Genomic DNA, 17,446 nt, shown 5'->3' with positions numbered 1-17,446 from the left:
CAGTACTCTCCTAGCATTGCTCGGAGCTGTTGCGTCTTTAATGATTGGTTTGGCACCAGAAGTGATCTTCCTCAGGTCATAGTGTGGCCAAGAAACATTGAATCATGATCTCCATTTTGCACATGCAATTTCCAATTGAAGAAAACAATGGCAAGGGCAAGAGGGGAAATTCCCCATGAATGCAGTTATTTTCAGATCCTCTTGGCCAAGGAAGGGGTGCCAGAGGACTGGAGGACAGATAATATAGTACCATTATTTAAGAAGGGTGGTATGGATAAATCATGAAACTACAGGCCAATAAGACTATCATGTTGTAGGGAAACTATTGGAAAACATTCTGAGGGACTGAATTAATCTCCGCCTGGAAAATGTTAAAAAATCACACAACACTAGTTACCCGATGAGAAAGAGCAGCGCTCTGAAAGCTAGTACTTCAAATTAAACCTGTTGGACTATAACCTGGTGTTGTGTGATTTTTAACTTTGTCCACCCCGCTCCAACACTGGCACCTCCACATCATGCCCACTTGGAAAACCAAGGGATAAGCAAGGATAGTCAGAATGGCTTTGTAAGGGGAAGCCATGTCTAACAAATTACATTTAATTTGTCAAGGGAAGCCTTAGATAATATAAACTGGCTGGTCAGATTGACGGAACAGTGGCAAATAGGTTTTAAAATTGTAAAGTGAGAGGTGATGCATTTTGGGAGAACTAAAAAAGCAAGGGAGTCTTGAGCGGTAGAATCCGAGGAAGTAGAGAGGATCAGAGGAATTTTGGTCTGTATGTCTATAGATCCTTGAAGCAGCAGGACAGGTAGATATAGTAGTTAAGAAGGAATGTAGGAAATTTGCCTTTTTTTGTCAAGATACTGAATACAACAGCAAGGAGATTTGATGGAGTTGTTTATAACATTAATTAGGCCACAGCTGGAGTACTGTGTGTAGTTCTGATCATCACACAGTAGGAAGGATGTGACTGCAATAAAGAAAGCATAGGAGAGATTGGCCAACATGTTATCTGGGCTAGAGTAATTTCTGTCTCTTATTTGCAGCATCTGCAGTTCTTTCGATTTTTATCTATGTTGTTGCTACTGTATTGAAAAGTTTGTGCTGTGTCAACATAGGTTCCAATGTTAGCCTGCAAACTAAAAGGTTTCTCTTTGCATTGTGTTGCAGGCATTGCTCCCTGACAATCCCCAAATCTCAATGCAACAGTTAGGGTGTACAGATATTTATTTGAATGCAGTCTATAGCTATTCTTAAGGTTGATAAACTGATTGCTTACTTTTGTCAGTCATAGAACTGTAACAGGTTAATAACTTCTTTAATTCCTTTTTGTACCTATCTTCACATTCTTGAATCACTTTGTGTCGATCACATTTATTGGGACACAACTGAAGAATTTTACAGAAATTTCTACTATTCAGGGATGCTGCTACTGTTGAACAACCTATTAAATATTAAACAAGATAGATGAGAATTTTCAACAAGAAATTTTTGGCACTAGGCTTATTTTACTTATCACAGTTTTGAAAATGTTACTTTATTGAGTTCAGGCCACTGAAAGCTGAAATGTTTGTGTCCCAGTTCCCTTGACAGTTAAGCAGGTAAAATCAGAATCAATTTATTAGTTTTCTAAACAGGATCCAATTAGTAATGTTAGTGATACTGGTAAGAATATCAGCTGGGTTGGAAACGTAATATCTTTAGACTCAAAAGTCCATGCCACCTGTGTTTAACTCTGTGCCCATATGTAGGTTTTGAAATATATTGCATTTAAGACACAAAATAATTAACATCACACATGGTTTCTAATATTAACAATGATCTTTGTTGATGAGAATGGACTAACTTTACTAATGAAGGTTGGCCATTTAAATAAGGCACCAGTGTACCAGATGCCACTATACAATACTCCATTGGATTTGGGGAAGATGGGCAAAGAATAATTATTGATGAATAACAGCGACAAAGGACTTCATAGAATTTTTAACGTGCTCTTTCAGTGGCTGACCAACCCACTGGGTTTGTCTGACAGACACTTTTCAATTTTGTCCCCATTACGTGACAGGCTCAGATTTTGTGCTACAGTTTGATACTGTGGCTAATAATCATTAGCTGGGATCTCTCTCAAGTGTAATTCTTCATATGTATACCCAGGCAGTAAGGTTCAGGTTATTCAGTAATCCTGGGGCTTCATTTAATGACCACATGTACGTACACACACACACAATTTCTAAAAGGGTTTACTGCACAGTGCCAAGACCTTGAAATCCAAACTGTTTTTTACATCTTTAGCCCAGAGATGCTATGGCTATTTGCAGCATCCAAATTATGATCTCTACCGTAACTGGTTTTCTAAAAGGAATTCAACGAAACTGGATAAATTTTTCAAATGCATGAAAAGTGGACTCAATCAATCAGAAATATAGCTGGATAGTACTTATTCCAAATGCTTTCACAACACGCTATATGATTAATTGAACATGAAATAGCATGCAGTTAAGAGGGCATTTGGCATGCTTGCCTTCATTGCTCAGATCTTTGAATGTAGGAGTTGGGGCATTACTTTGAAGTTATAGGACATTGGAGAGGCCTCTTCTGCAGTACTGTCTGGTTCCGATCGCCTTGTTATAGGTAGGATAGTATTCAGCTGGAGAGGTTTCAGAAGAAATTTACCAGGATGTACTGGGAATGGAGGGTTTGAGCTGTAAGGCAAGGCTGGGTAGACTGGGAATTTTTCCACTGGAGTGTAGGAAGTTGAGGGGCAACCTTATAAAGGTTTATAAAATCATGAAGGGTACAGATAAGAATGGCAGATATCTTTTCCCTTGGGTGGGGGCTTTCAAGACTTGGGGCATATTTTTAAGGTAAGAGGAGAAAGATTTTAAAAAGACATGAGGGGCAAATGTTTTACACAGACAGTGGTTCGTGTGTGAGATGAAGTTCCAAATAAAATGGTGGATACAGGTACAGTTACAATGTTTAAAAGGCATTTGGATAGATACATGAACAAGAAATATTTGGAGGGATATGGGCAAAGCTCAGGCAGGTCGAACCAACTTAGCTTATGTTCAATTGGCTAGTTCTTCCTGAATCCCATGTGATCTAACATTACCAGTCTACCATGCAGAGCCTTGTTGAAGGCTTATGTTTGGCATAGACTGGTTGGATCAATGGGTCTGTTTCTGTACCATATGACTCTGTGATTCTAAGTGTTGGAAAAATGCTGCAAATCTGATAGCATTTGTGGAAAGCGAAACAAAGTTAACATTTCAAAGCCGATATGGAATTGAAGGAGTCTGGAAAATTTTGGCTTTCATGCTATTGAATTCAGGGAGGATGAATAAGTGGTGAGGATGCCCAGAAGAAAAAGTAAAGCAAGTACTAATGGTAGCAGAGGAGGTAAATAAATAGTAATGTCTTGAAAAGACTCCACATTACAGAACAGGAGGTGCTGGAGATCTTAAGACACATAAAGGTAGATAAATCTAGGGGACCTGATCAAGTGTATCTTGGGACAATGTGGGAAACTAGGAAAGAAATTGTAGGGTCCCTAGCAAAGATATTTGCATCATCGACAGCCATGGATGAGATGCTGGAAGACTGGAGGTGGCTAATGTTATGCCATTATTGAAGAAAGTCTGCAAGGAAAAGACAGATTAGTAAGTCTGATGTCAGTGATGGATATGTTGTTGGAGGGGATCATACGAGACAGGATCGACAAGCATTTGGAAAGGCAATGATTGATTAGGGATAGCCAGTGTGGCTTTATGCTTTATGTCTCCCAAACTTGATTTGAGTTTTTTGAAGAGGTGACCAAGAATATAGATGAAGGCAGATTGGTAGACGTTGTCTACATGACTTTAGTAAGGCCTTCAACAAGGTTCTGCATGGTAGACTGGTTAGTAATGTTAGATTCAGGAAGAGCTAGCCAATTGGATACAAAATTGGCTTGACATTAGGAGACAGAAGGTGGTATAGAAGCTTGTTGCTCAGACTGGAGGCCTGTGACCATAGTGATGTGCCACAAGGACTGGTGCTGGGTCCACTGTTGTTCATAATTTATTTAAACAATTTGGATGAGAATATAGGAGCAATGGTTAATAAGTTTGTGGATGACACCAAAATTGGTGGTATAGTGAACGGTGAGAAAAGTTATTGAAGAATACAACAGGATCATGATCAACTGGGCTAGTCAGCCAAGGAATGACAGATGGAATTTAATTTAGATAAATGTGAAGTATTGCATTTTGTTAAGTCAAACCAGGGCAGGACTTACACAGTTAGTGATAGTGTCCTGGGGAGTGTTGGAGTGCTATTGAACAGAGAGAGCGAGGGGTGTAGGTACATAGTTCCTTGAAAGTGACGTCACAGACAGAGATTGGTGAAGAAGGCATTTGGCACACTTGCCTTCATTGATCAGAGCACTGAGTACAAGAGTTAGGACATCAGGTTATGGCTGTACAAGATATTGGTATGGCCACATTTGGAGTACTGTGTACAATTCTGATCACCTTGCTATAGGAAGCATGTTATTAAACCGGAAAAGGTTCAAAAAGATTTTCCAGGATGTTACTGAGACTGGAGGCTTTGAGTTGTAAGGAGTGGCTGGATAGGCTGGAACATTTTTCACTAGAGTGTAGGAGACGAGAGGTGACATTAAAGAAGTTTATAAAATCATGGAGTGCAAAGATATGGAATAGCCAAAATCCGTTCCTCAGGATAGGAGAGTCCTAAATGAAAGGGGATAGGTTTAAGATGAGAGTGGAAAGATTTAAAAAGGACCTGAGGAACAACGTTTTCACAGCGGGTGGTGCATGTATGGAATGAGCTGCCAAAGGAAGTGGTAGAGATGAGTACAATTACAACATTTAAAAGACATTTGGACAGGTACATTTGGATAGTAAAGATTCAAAAGGATATAGGCCTAACACAGGCAAATGGGACTAGTTCAGTTTAGGAAACCTGGTCAGCATGCATCAGTTGGGTCAAAGAGCCTGTTACTGTGTTGCACGACTCTATAAATAGATGCAAAATAGATGTCAGAGTCATAGACATATTGCATGGAAACGACACTTTGGTCAAGCTCACTGTGCCAACCAGACATCCCCATCTGACCCTGTCCCATTTGCTAGCATCTGGCCCATATCCTTCTAAGCCCTTCCTATTCATATAACAATCCAGATGCCTTTTAAATGTTGTAATTGGACCAGCCTCCACCACTTCCTCTGGCAGCTCATTCCATACATGCACCACAGTCTGTGTGAAAAAGTTCCTCCTTTTTTAAATCTTTCCTCCTTTTTTAAATCTTTCCCTTCTCATCTTAAAGCTATGCCCTCTAGTTTTGGACTCCCTCACCCTAGGAAAATGACCTTAGTTATTCACCCTATTAATGCCCATAATGATTTTACAAATCTTTATTAAGGTAATCACTCAGCTTCGGATGCTCTAGGGAAAAAAGTCACAGCCTTTTTAGCCTCTCCCTATAACTCAAACCCTCCAGTCCTGGCAACATTCTTGTAAATCTCTTCTGCATCCTCTCACGTTTAATAACAACCCTTGATCAATAAATAGTAAAAAACCTGTTGACTTTGCTGATAGCAAATCTATGTCAACAAAACACAGTGGAACTTGTCTGGAATTATAGGACAGAATGCACATAGTTGAATTCACTGTTGAATCCTGAAGTCTGTAAAGTGCCTGAGTGGAAAACAAGATGCTGTTCCTCCAGCTTGCATTTGGCTTCACTGGAACACTGCAGCAGCTCAGGTCAGAAATGTTAGCTTAAAAGCAAGAAACTAATTGAATCTTTTATTTTTATAGCTCCAGCATTCATTATTATTTTCTCTATGTTTACAAGGGATAGCTTACAATTCAGATCTATTACCTATTAGTCTTAGGGTTGGACGGGAGAACTGTAATCTCCTCAGTGCATGGGCATGTACAAATGTGGAAGTACACACAAACGTGGTGACAGAATGATGGTAGAAGTGATGGATTGGGTGAAAATTGATAGGCTGGGTATGCTTAGACTGGATGAGTCACCAGGCTGTGGGAATAGAACAGAGGAATGGGACTGACTGGATTGGTCTCCAGAGCACAGCATGGACTCCTCTGGCCGAATAGCCCCCATCTGTGCTGTAATGACTATAAGCTGCCTGTTGGCCAGATATTTCACAAATGCTAACTTAAGAAACCTGACTTCATTTCTTCTATGTGTACATAAACTATCCTAGAAGACAACTCAATTTCCATTAACCAGATTACAAAATAAAATGAATAATGGCTGAGAAAAATAACTTAAGACACAGCATGTACAAGAGAAGGTAAAAATAAAACGTAACAGTTAAAGGACATACCTGAGCATCGGAAATCTTGGCCTGCAGTAAGTGATGGTGCAGGACTGGTAAGAGTGCTAGTGATTTCAATATTAATTAAATCTGAACACAGATTAAGTGAATCTGTAAAAAGGATATCAATAAGATATTGAACATAATTAATTCTGTATTTTACTCATTACTATAAAAGTGATGCTTTTCTTTTGGACCTAACTGATAGGATTCACAATCAATCATCAAATTCTCTGCATTTATATTTCTGTATCAGGAGGCAAGCGAGAGCGTAAGAGTTGTCTGGGTTATTTTCTCTTACTCTTTCTATCAAGAACCATCCTTATGGTTAACCCAGTGGAACTGTCTAAGATCATGAAATTGGAATCTTAGCTGGTTAAAATAATAAATAGCCAAACCATACAGACCAATCTGGGTCCCAAGTCATTGATGGATTAATCAATTGCAGCTAAGGTGTGACTGAAACACTAACAAATGACTGCAAGTGCCCTGAGGTAACAGAAAGCCAAATCACAGAGTTCCACAGTTGGCATCACCTAATCAGTAACACAAATCTCCAGATTTCTAACAAACCTCAATCTGTCTTTCTCTTGTATACTGCAAGAATACCAAACATCTTTTATCTCCTCATTGAGATGAACTAACTCAGCTCAGCAGTTGAACCTGGAACGTGCACTCTCTGGTGCAATTTAATGGGATGTATTTTCCAGTGTGCATTTTTAAATAGTTTGAAGTATAAATCTGCCTAAAGCTTCAATTTTACTATACACAATGGATTGTTAACACATTTCTAGGTCCCACACCAGGTCCTACATGAATAGGAGAGTTCCAATGGATCAGCAAAGTAATAAGAAAATGTTTACTGAGTCCCCTACAAACAGGATGGTCTTCATCTAAACCAGAGGGGTACCAATATCCTGGGTGGGAAATTCTCTAAAGCTATTAAGGTGGATTTGAATTAATACAGCAGGGGGAAGGAAACCAAAATTGTAGGACAGGTACAGAAGAAGATGAGAGTAGGGAGTTCCAAAATCAAGTATCTGACACTAGCAAGCAAGAACCTGGATTGAAGTGTGTGTACTTCAACGCGAGGAGCATCCAAAATAAAGTGGGTGAACTGGCAGCGTGGGTTGGAACCTGGGACTTCGATGTAGTGGCCATTATGGAGGCATGGACAGAGCAGGGACAGGAATGGCTGTTGCAGGTTCTGGGATTCAGATGTTTCAGTAAGAACACAGAAGATGGTAAAAGAGGGGGAAGTATGGCATTGTTGATCAGGGACAATATTACAGTTGTAGAAAGGATGTTTGGGGACTCGTTAACTGAGGTAGTATGGGCTGAGGTTAGAAACAGGAAAGGAGAAGTCACCCTGTTGGAAGTTTTCTATAGGCCTCCGAATAGTCCCAGAGATGTAGAGGAAAGGATAGCAAAGATGATTCTCGATAGGAGAGAGAGAGGCAGGGTAGTTGTCATGGGGGACTTCAACTATCTAAATATTGACTGGGATCACTACAGTACAAGTATTATAGATGGGTCAGTTTTTGTCCAGTGTGTGCAGGAGGGCTTCCTGACACAGTATGTAGACAGGCCAACAAGGGGCGAAGCCACATTAGATTTAGTACTGGGTAACGAGCCTGGCCAGGTGCTAGATTTGGAAGTAGGTGAGAACTTTGGAGACAGCGATCACAATTCTGTCAGGTTTACTTTACTGATGGAAAGGGATAGGTGTAGTCCACCGAGCAAGAGTTACAGCTGGGGGAAGGGAAATTACGATGCAATTAGGAAAGATTTAGGAAGCGTAGAATGGGGAAGGAAACTGCAGGGATGAGAACATTAAAAATGTGGAGCTTATTCAAGGAAAAGCTCCTGCGTGTCCTAGATAAGTCAGGCAGGGAGGAAGATGCAGAACATGTGAGCCGTGGTTTGCTAAGGAATTGGAAGTGGCAAGTCCCCTAGGCCGGATGGGATCTATCCTAGGATCCTCTGGGAAGTGATTCCTGAAGAAGAGCTCATGCCCGAAACGTCGATTTTCCTGCTCCTTGGATGTTGCCTGACCTGCTGCACTTTTCCAGCAACATATTTTCAGCTAAGGAAGTGGAATCCCTGGTCAAGAAGAAGAAGAAGGCTTACGTTAGGACAAAATGTGAAAACTCAATTAGGGTGCTTGAGGGTTACAAGGAAGTCAGGAAAGACCTAAAAAGAGAGCTCAGAAGAGCCAGGAGGAGACACGAGAAGTTGTTGGCGGATAGGATCAGGGTTAACACTAAGGATTTCCATAGGTATGTCAGGAATAAAAGAATGACGAGAGTTAAATTAGGGCCAATCAAGGATAATAGTGGGAAGTTGTGTGTGGAGTCAGTGGAGATAGGGGAAGCACTAAATAAATATTTTTCGACAGTGTTCACTATAGAAAATGAAAATGTTGGCGAGGAAGATACAGAGATACTTGCATCTAGACTAGAAAAGATTGAGGTTCACAAGGAAGAGGTATTAGAAATACTACAGAGTGTGAAAATAGACAAGTCCCCTGGGCCGGATGGGATCTATCCTAGGATCCTCTGGGAAGCAAGGGAAGAGATTGCCGAGCCTTTGGCATTGATCTTCAAATCATCATTGTCTACAGGAATAGTGCCTGAGGACTAGAGGATAGCAAATGTGGTTCCCTTGTTCAAAAAGGGTAGTAGAGACAACCCTGGTAATTACAGTCAGTGAGTCTCACTTCAGTTGTTGGTAAAGTGTTGGAAAAGGTTATAAGAGATAGGATTTATAAGCATCAGGGTAGGTCATGCCTAACGAATCTTATTGACTTTTTTGACAAAGTGACCAAACCGGTAGATGAGAGTAAACTGGTTGATGTGGTGTACATGGATTTCAGCAAGGCGTTCGATAAGGTTCCCCACAGTAGGCTATTATACAAAATGCAGAGGAATGGGATTGTGGGAGACATAGCAGTTTGGATCAGTAATTGGATTGCTGAAAGAAAACAGAGGGTTGTAGTTGATGGTACATGTTCATCTTGGTGTCCAGTTACTAGCAGTGTACCGCAAGGGTCGTTGTTGGGTCCACTGCTGTTCGTCATTTTTATAAACCCGATGAGGGCTTAGAAGGATGGGTTAGTAAATTTGCAGACAACACTAAGGTCGGTGGAGTTGTGGATGTAGTTGTGGATGTGACGAAGGATGTAATAGGTTGCAGAGAGACATACATAGGATGCAGAGCTGGGCTGAGAGGTGGCAAATGGAGTTTAATGTGGACAACAGAGTAATCGGAATGCAAAGTACTGAGCTAATGGTAAGATTCTTGGGAGTGCAGATGAGCAGAGAGATCTCGGTGTCCATGTACACAGATCCCTGAAAGTTGCCACCCAGATTGACAGGGTTGTTAAGAAGGTATACAGTGTTTTGGCCTTTATTAATAGAGGGATTGAGTTCCGGAACCAGGAGGTTATGCTGCAGCTGTACAAAGCTCTGGTAATGCCACACTTGGAGTATTGTGTACAGTTCTGGTCACCGCATTATAAGAATGATGTGGAAGCTTTGGAAAGGGTGCAGACGAGATTAACTAGGATGTTGCCTGGTATGGAAGGAATCTCTTACAAGGAAAGGCTGAGGGACTTGAGGCTGTTCTCATTAGAGAGAAGAAGGTTGAGAGGTGACTTCATAGAGACATACAAGATAATCAGAGGGTTAGATAGGGTGGACAGGGAGAGCTTTTTTCCAAGTATGGGAACAGCAAACACGCGGGGACACAACTTTAAAGTGAGGGGAGATAGGTATAAGACAGATGTCAGAGGTAGTTTCTTTACTCAGAGAGTAGTAAGGGTATGGAATGCTTTGCCTGCAACGGTAGTAGATTCGCCAAGTTTAAGTGCATTTAAGTCGTCATTGGACAGGCATATGGACGTACATGGAATAGTGTAGGTGGGATGGGCTTCAGATTCGTATGACAGGGCGGCGCAACATCGAGGGCCGAAGGGCCTGTACTGCGCCGTAATGTTCTATTAAGTGAATATGTGGCAACTGAGGATGGGCTTGAAGTTAGTCAGTTCACTGGGAGCACATGCAAGGCAGAGTAGACTGGCTGTCATAACTAGCAAGAAAGCAAAAGGCGCATTTCACTGTAAGCAAATATTGGTTTTGTTAAAAATATTAAACACCCTTAGATGCAGTATTTTATATTATGAATATATCTCCCCTTTGTCTACCATGGAGAAAAACATGAAGACTTCAGAACTTGGGGAAGTTAATGATGATATCTTGGGGACAGCCAATATCACAGTACAGGAGGTGTTGAATGTATTAGAATGTACGAAGGTGGAAAAATCTCCTGGTCCTGACCAGATATATCCAGGAACACTGCAAGAGTCTAGACAAGAAATTGCGGGGGCCCTGGCTGATATTTTTGCATCATTGTTAGTCATGGATGAGGTCCCGGAATACTGGAGGATAGCGAATGTTCTGCCATTATTCAAGATGGATAGCAAAGAAAAGCCTGGGAACTACAGACCAGCAAGCGCAACATCTGTTACTTGAGAAGATTCTGAGGGATAAGATATACATGCATTTGGAAAGACAGGGTTTGATTAGGAGTAGTCAGCATGGGAGCATGGGAGATCATGCCTCACAAGTTTGTTAGAGTTCTTTGATGAAGTGACCAGGAAGGGTGACGAGGGCAGGGCAGTAGACAGAGTCTCCCCGGATTTCAGTAAGGCCTTTGATAAGGTTCCACATGGTAGCCTGCTCTGGAAGGTTAGTTCGCATGGAATTCAGGGCAAGATAGCAAATTGGATACACAATTGGTTTGATGATAGGAAGCAGGGGGTAATCGTGGAAGGATGCTTGTTGGACTGTAGGCCTGTGACTAGTGGAGCACCTTAGGGGTCGGTGCTAGACCCATTATTGTTTGTTATCTACATCAATGATTTGGATGAGAATGTACAAAGCATGATTAGTAAGTTTACAGATGACACTAAAATAGGCAGTATTGTGGACAGTGAGAAAAGTTATCAAAGATTGCAGCAGGGGGAGAGTGGGCCGAGAAATGGCAAATGGAGTTTAATATAAATAAGTGTGAGGTCTTGCATTTGTAAAATCAAATCAAGGTAGGAGTTTCATGGTGAGTGGTAAGGCCTCAAGGTGTGTAGTGGAACAGAAGGATCTTGGAGTTCAGGTTCACAGTTCTCTGAAAGTGGAGTCACAGGGAGACAGCAAAAAAATAAATTGATAATCACAAACCTCCCGCGTCTAAATTATACTGTACCAATTTATTCCTGCAATTTATTTATGTCTGTATAATTATAAAGTATCATATTAAATGTATTACTATTTAGTTGGGGAGTGCATTTGAAATTGGTTCCTTCATCTAAAATAGCTTGATAATGACAGATAGTTAAACTACACACCTTTGCAGGTCTGTTTGCTTCTCTTTCTCCTGTTTGGAGCAGGTCTTTTGAAGGTGTCATCTATGACTCTATGGCAAGAAAGAAATAAAAAATGAAACACAGTAATATTTAACATGGGTTGCAAAACCAAAATAGTAATATAGTAAATAGTAACAGTCTTATAAAGGTAAAAAGAAATTTACTGGATTTGTTTATTAAATAATTTTCCTGCCTACTCCATTTTACTTCCTCTTGTCACATTATTGTCAAACTTTTGTATCAACTTCCTCTCATATTCTGGATAATCCAAGATGGAGGACAGGAAAAAATTGTGGCTATAAGAGCTGCTCCTTTTTTTGAGGTATTTTCAGTGTTGGAGCTGATTTCCTCAAATTCCAGGAGCAATAATTTCTGTTTTATAAGCTGTTGCACTGTTTTGGAACTTTGGGGAAAAAAGATCAAAATAACAGCACTTTAAAAAGGAGGAAGAGAGACAAAGGTAGGGACCACATGGTCAGTGAGAGAGAGAGAGAGAGAGAGAGAAAGAAACCAACCTACACTGCTGTCTGACACAGCAGTGAACCTAGGCAAAAGTGAGGACTGCAGGTAGAGTCATAGAGATGTACAGCATGGAAACAGACCCTTCGGTCCAACACGTCCATGCAAACCAGATATCCCAACCCAATCTAGTCCCACCTGCCAGCACCCAGCCCATATCCCTCCAAACCCTTCTTATTCATTTACCCATCCAAATGCCTCTTAAATGTTGCAATTGTACCAGCCTCTACCACATCCTCTGGCAGCTCATACCATACATGTACTACCCTCTGTGTGAAAACGTTGCCCCGTAGGTCTCTTTTATATCTTTACCCTCTCACCCTAAACCTATGCCCTCTAGTTCTGGACTCCCCCACCCCAGGGAAATGACTTTGCCTATTTACCTTATCCATGCCCCTCATGATTTTGTAAACCTCTATAACGTCACCCCTCAGCCTCCGACACTCCAGGGAAAACAGCCCCAGCCTGCTCAGCCTCTCCCTATAGCTCAAATCCTCCAACCCTGGCAACATACTTGTAAATTTTTTCCAAACCCTTTCAAGTTTCACAACATCTTTCCGATAGGAAGGAGACCAGAATTGCACGCAATATTCCAACAGTGGCCTTACCAATGTCCTGTACAGCCGCAACATGACCTCCCAACTCCTGTACTCAATAAGGCTTTTGCCCGAAACGTCGATTTTGCCTGTCCTCGGATGCTGCCTGAATTGCTGTGCTCTTCCAGCACCACTGATCCAGAATCCTGTACTCAATACTCTGACCAATAAAAGAAAGCATACCAAACGCCTTCTTCACTATCCTATCCACTTTCAAGAAGCTATGAACCTGCACTCCAAGGTCTCTTTGTTCAGCAACACTCCCTAGGACCTTACCATTAAGTGTATAAGTCCTGCTAAGATTTGCTTTCCCAAAATGCAAAAGCCCTTTACTCCTAATGAAGGGCCTTTGCCTGAAACGTCGATTTCCCTGCTCCTCGGATGATGCCTGACCTGCTGTGCTTTTCCAGCACCACTCTAATCTGGACAGCAGTGAATCTGTACAGCTATTGCCTTTGCTGTTTGAGTTCAAGTATTTCTGGACATCAGATTGTGTCTAAGAAAAATTAACAAACAATGAAATTCACAGCTGACCTTGAAGGAACCTGTGTGGGAGATCTCACAGCACAGGAGCAGATAAGTGTATGGTATTTAAGTGTAACCTTGCTGTCTTTTTTTTAGTAGTGAGTAAAGTGGGTCCTTTTTGGTTATATGTTTTACTGAGATCTCTCTCTTAATTAACATTTGAAAATATAATACAAAGGTACTAAAATAGCCTGGAGCAGTGTTTTTCAGAGCACTAAGATTGTGCTATTTTCTGGGTCTGTAGATTGTTAAAGTGCAAAGATTGCCCTAAGGGACATTAGGGAGAATTTCCAAGTTACTGATGATTATGTCTACAGTAAGTGTGTTTGGTTGCAAATCTTATCAAATAGCATGGATCGGTTGGCGCGGCAGTTAGGGGCAATGAGGAATTTATAGAAGTTAGGGGGTGTGATGCATGGCAGTTATAGGAAGGACGAAAAAACAGATACAGGCAGGCAGATGGGTTACTGCCAGGAAAGGTAGGAGAGGGAGGCACGTAGTGTAGGAGTCTCCTGTGGCTATCCCCATCTCAAACTAGTATACTGTGTTGGAAGATGTAGGGGATGATGCACTCTCATGGGATTGTAGCATGAACAGCCGGTACCAAGACCGGCTCTAATGTAATGAGGGTATGAGGGTATTGTGATAGGGGACTCTCTAGTCAGAGGCACAGGTAGACATTTCTGCAGCCGACAGCCAGAAATCAGAATGGTGTGTTGCCTGTCTGGTGCCAGAATCAAGGTTATCTCTGGAAAGTGCAGAATATTCTCAAAGGGGAGTGAGCAGGAGGATGTTGTACACATTGGAATTAACTTCACAGGAAGGAAAAAGGATGAGATTCTGAAGGGCAAATATAAGAATTTAGGCAGAAATTTAAAAAGCAGGTCCTCAAGGTTAGTAATATCTAGATTACTCCCGTTACTATGAGCTAGTGAGGATAGGAATAGGAAGTTAGAATAGATGAATACGTGGCTGAGGATCTGGTGCAGGGAAGAAGGGTTCACACTTTTGGATAATTGAATCTCTTCCGGGGTAGAACTGACCTGTATAAGAAGGATGTATTGCACTTGAATTAGAAGGAGACTACTATACTTGTAGGGAGATTTGCTAAAGCTGCTTGGGAGGATTTGAACTCGTAAGGTGGGAGGGGGGTAGGACCCAGGGGATAGTGAAGAAAGAGATCAGTCTGAGACTGGTACAGTTGGGAAAAAGATCAAGTCAAACAGTCAGGGCAGGTAGGAGTAAAACAGAGAATGAAGGAGGATTGATAAATTAAACTGCATTTATTTCAATGTTAGAGGCCTAACAAGGAAGGCAGATGAACTCAGGGTATGGTTAGGAACATGGGATTTCATAGCAATTACAGAGATGTGGCTCAGCAATGGACAGCTTAATGTTCCAGGATACAAATGCCATCGGAAAGATAGAAAGGGGAGGCAAGAGAGGAGGGGAAGTGGTGTTTTTGATAAGGGATAACATTACAGCTGTAGTGAGGGATGATATTCCTGGGAATATGTCTGGGGAATTTGGGTGGAACTGAGAAACAAGAAAGGGATGATCACCTTACTGAGATTGTACGATAGACTCCCCAATAATCAGTAGGAAATTGAGAAACAAATTTGTACGATCTGTAAGAATTATCTATAAGAATAATAAGGTGGTATTGGTAGGGGATTTTAACTTTCCAAACATAGACTAGGACTGCCATTGTGTTAAGGGTTTAGATGGAGAGGAATTTGTTAAGCGTGTACAGGAAAATTTGTGTGTACAAGAGATCGAGTGAATTGTTTGAAGAGTATAAAGGCAGTAGGAGTATAGTTACATAGAACATAGAAGAATACAGCGCAGTACAGGCCCTTTGGCCCTCGATGTTGCGCCAATCCAAGCCCACCTAACCTACACTAGCCCACTATCCTCCATATGCCTATCCAATGCCCGCTTAAATGCCCATAAAGAGGGAGAGTCCACCACTGCTACTGGCAGGGCATTCCATGAACTCACGACTCGCTGAGTAAAGAACCTACCCCTAACATCTGTCCTATACCTACCACCCCTAAATTTAAAGCCATGCCCCCTCATAATAGCTGACTCCATACGTGGAAAAAGGTTCTCACGGTCAACCCTATCTAAACCCCTAATCATCTTGTACACCTCCATCAAGTCACCCCTAAACCTTCTTTTCTCCAATGAAAACAACCCCAAGTGCCTCAGCCTTTCCTCATACGATCTTCCTACCATATCAGGCAACATCCTGGTAAACCTCCTCTGCACCCGTTCCAGTGCCTCCACATCCTTCCTATAGTATGGCGACCAAAACTGCACACAATACTCCAGATGCGGCTGCACCAGAGTCTTATACAACTGCAACATGATCTCAGGACTCCGGAACTCAATTCCTCTACCAATAAAAGCCTTCTTCACCGCAGTATTTACCTGGTGGCAACTTTCAAAGATCTGTGTACATGGACACCAAGATCCCTCTGCTCATCCACACTACCAAGTATCCGACCATTAGCCCAGTACCTCATCTTTCAGAGGGAAATCAGGACGGCAAAACGGAGACATGAGATAGCTTTGGCAAATAGGGTTAAGGAGAATCCAAAGGGATTGTATAAATATATGAAGGACAAAGGATAACTAGGGAGAGAATAGGACACCTGAAAGATCAGCAAGATAGCCTATGTGTGAAATTGCAGGAGATAGGGGAGATACTAACCGAGTATTTTGTATCAGTGTTTAGTGTGGAGAAGGACATGGAAGACATAGAATGTTGAGAAATTGATGGTGACATCCTGAAAAATGTCCATATTACAGAGGAGGAGGTGCTGGATATCTTAAAACACATAAAAGTGGATAAATCCCCAGGACCTGACCAAGTGCACCCGCGACCTCTGTAGGAAGCTAGGGAAGTGATTGCTGGGTCACTTGCTGAGATATTTGCATCAGCAACAGTGACAGGTGAGGGGCCAGAAGACTGGAGGTCAGCTAACGTGGTGCCACTATTTAAGAAAGTTGGTAAGGAAAGGCCAGGGAACTACAGACCGGTGAGCCTGACATCAGTGGTGGGCAAGTCGTTGGAGGAATCCTGAGGGACAGGATTTACATGTATTTGGATAGGCAAGGGCTGATTAGGGATGGTCAACATGACTTTGTGCGTGGTAAATCGTGTCTCACGAACTTGATTGAGTTTTTTGAAGAAGCTACAAAAGTGGATTGGTGAGGGCAGAGCAGTGGTCGGGACCTATTTGGACTTCAATCAAGATTAGAGTGGTGCTGGAAAAGCACAGCAGGTCAGGTAGCATCCGAAGAGCAGGAAAATCAACGTTTCGGGCAAAAGCCCTTCATCAGGAATGAGGCTGGGAGCCTTGGAGGTGGAGAGATAAATGGGAGGCGGGTGGGGCTGTGGAGAAGGTAGCTAGAGTGCAATAGGTGGATGGAGGTGGGGGTCAAGGTGATAGGTCAGAGAGGAGGGTGGAGCGGATAGGTGGGAAGGAGGATTGACAGGTAGGACAGGTCATGAGGACGGTGCTGAGCTGGAAGGTTGGAACTGGGGTAAGGTGGGGGAGGGGAATGGTGGAAACTGGTGAAGTCCACATTGATGCCATGGAGTTGAAGGGTCTCGAGGCAGAAGATGAAGCATTCTTCCTCCAGGCATCAGGTGGTGAGGGAGTGGCGATGGAGAAGGCCCAGGACCTGCATGTCTTTGGCGGAGTGGGAGGGGAAGTTGAAATGTTTGGCCACGGGGTGGTGGGGTTGATTGGTGCGGGTGTCCCGGAGATGTTCTCTGAAGCGCTCTGCGAATAGGCATACAGTCTCCCCAACATAAAGGAGACCACATCAGGAGCAGCGGATATAAGAAATGACGTGTGGAAGTGCAGGTGAAACTTTGATGGATGTGAAAGGCTCTGTTGGGGCCTTGGACAGAGGTGAGGGTGGAGGTGTGGGCACAAGTTTTGCAGTTTCTGTGGTGGCAGGGGAAGGTGCCCGGAGGGGAGGGTGGGTAGTTAGAGGGGTGTGGACCTGACCAGGCAGTTGC

General features: G+C 42.3%; 1 protein-coding gene across 1 annotated transcript in view; it reads right to left on the bottom strand.

The window, feature by feature from the left end:
• terb1 (telomere repeat binding bouquet formation protein 1) overlaps positions 1-17,446 on the bottom strand; it is a 173,577-nt gene that overhangs the window by 69,131 nt on the left and 87,000 nt on the right. Inside the window, exons 15-17 of the mRNA XM_087996134.1 lie at positions 11,753-11,820; positions 6,361-6,462; positions 1,284-1,448 (exon numbers count right to left, since the gene is read on the bottom strand). Of these exons, the coding sequence (XP_087852260.1) occupies positions 1,284-1,448; positions 6,361-6,462; positions 11,753-11,820 (335 nt within the window). The remainder of the gene's footprint in view (positions 1-1,283; positions 1,449-6,360; positions 6,463-11,752; positions 11,821-17,446) is intronic.

Source organism: Chiloscyllium plagiosum, unplaced genomic scaffold (assembly GCF_037043375.1).
Source record: "Chiloscyllium plagiosum isolate Xiang-an unplaced genomic scaffold, Cpla_swu_hap1 HiC_scaffold_17, whole genome shotgun sequence".
Classification (NCBI taxonomy): Eukaryota; Metazoa; Chordata; class Chondrichthyes; order Orectolobiformes; family Hemiscylliidae; genus Chiloscyllium; species Chiloscyllium plagiosum.
The sequence above is the reverse complement of the archived record's forward strand: the minus strand, read 5'-3'. Positions and strand labels throughout refer to the sequence as shown.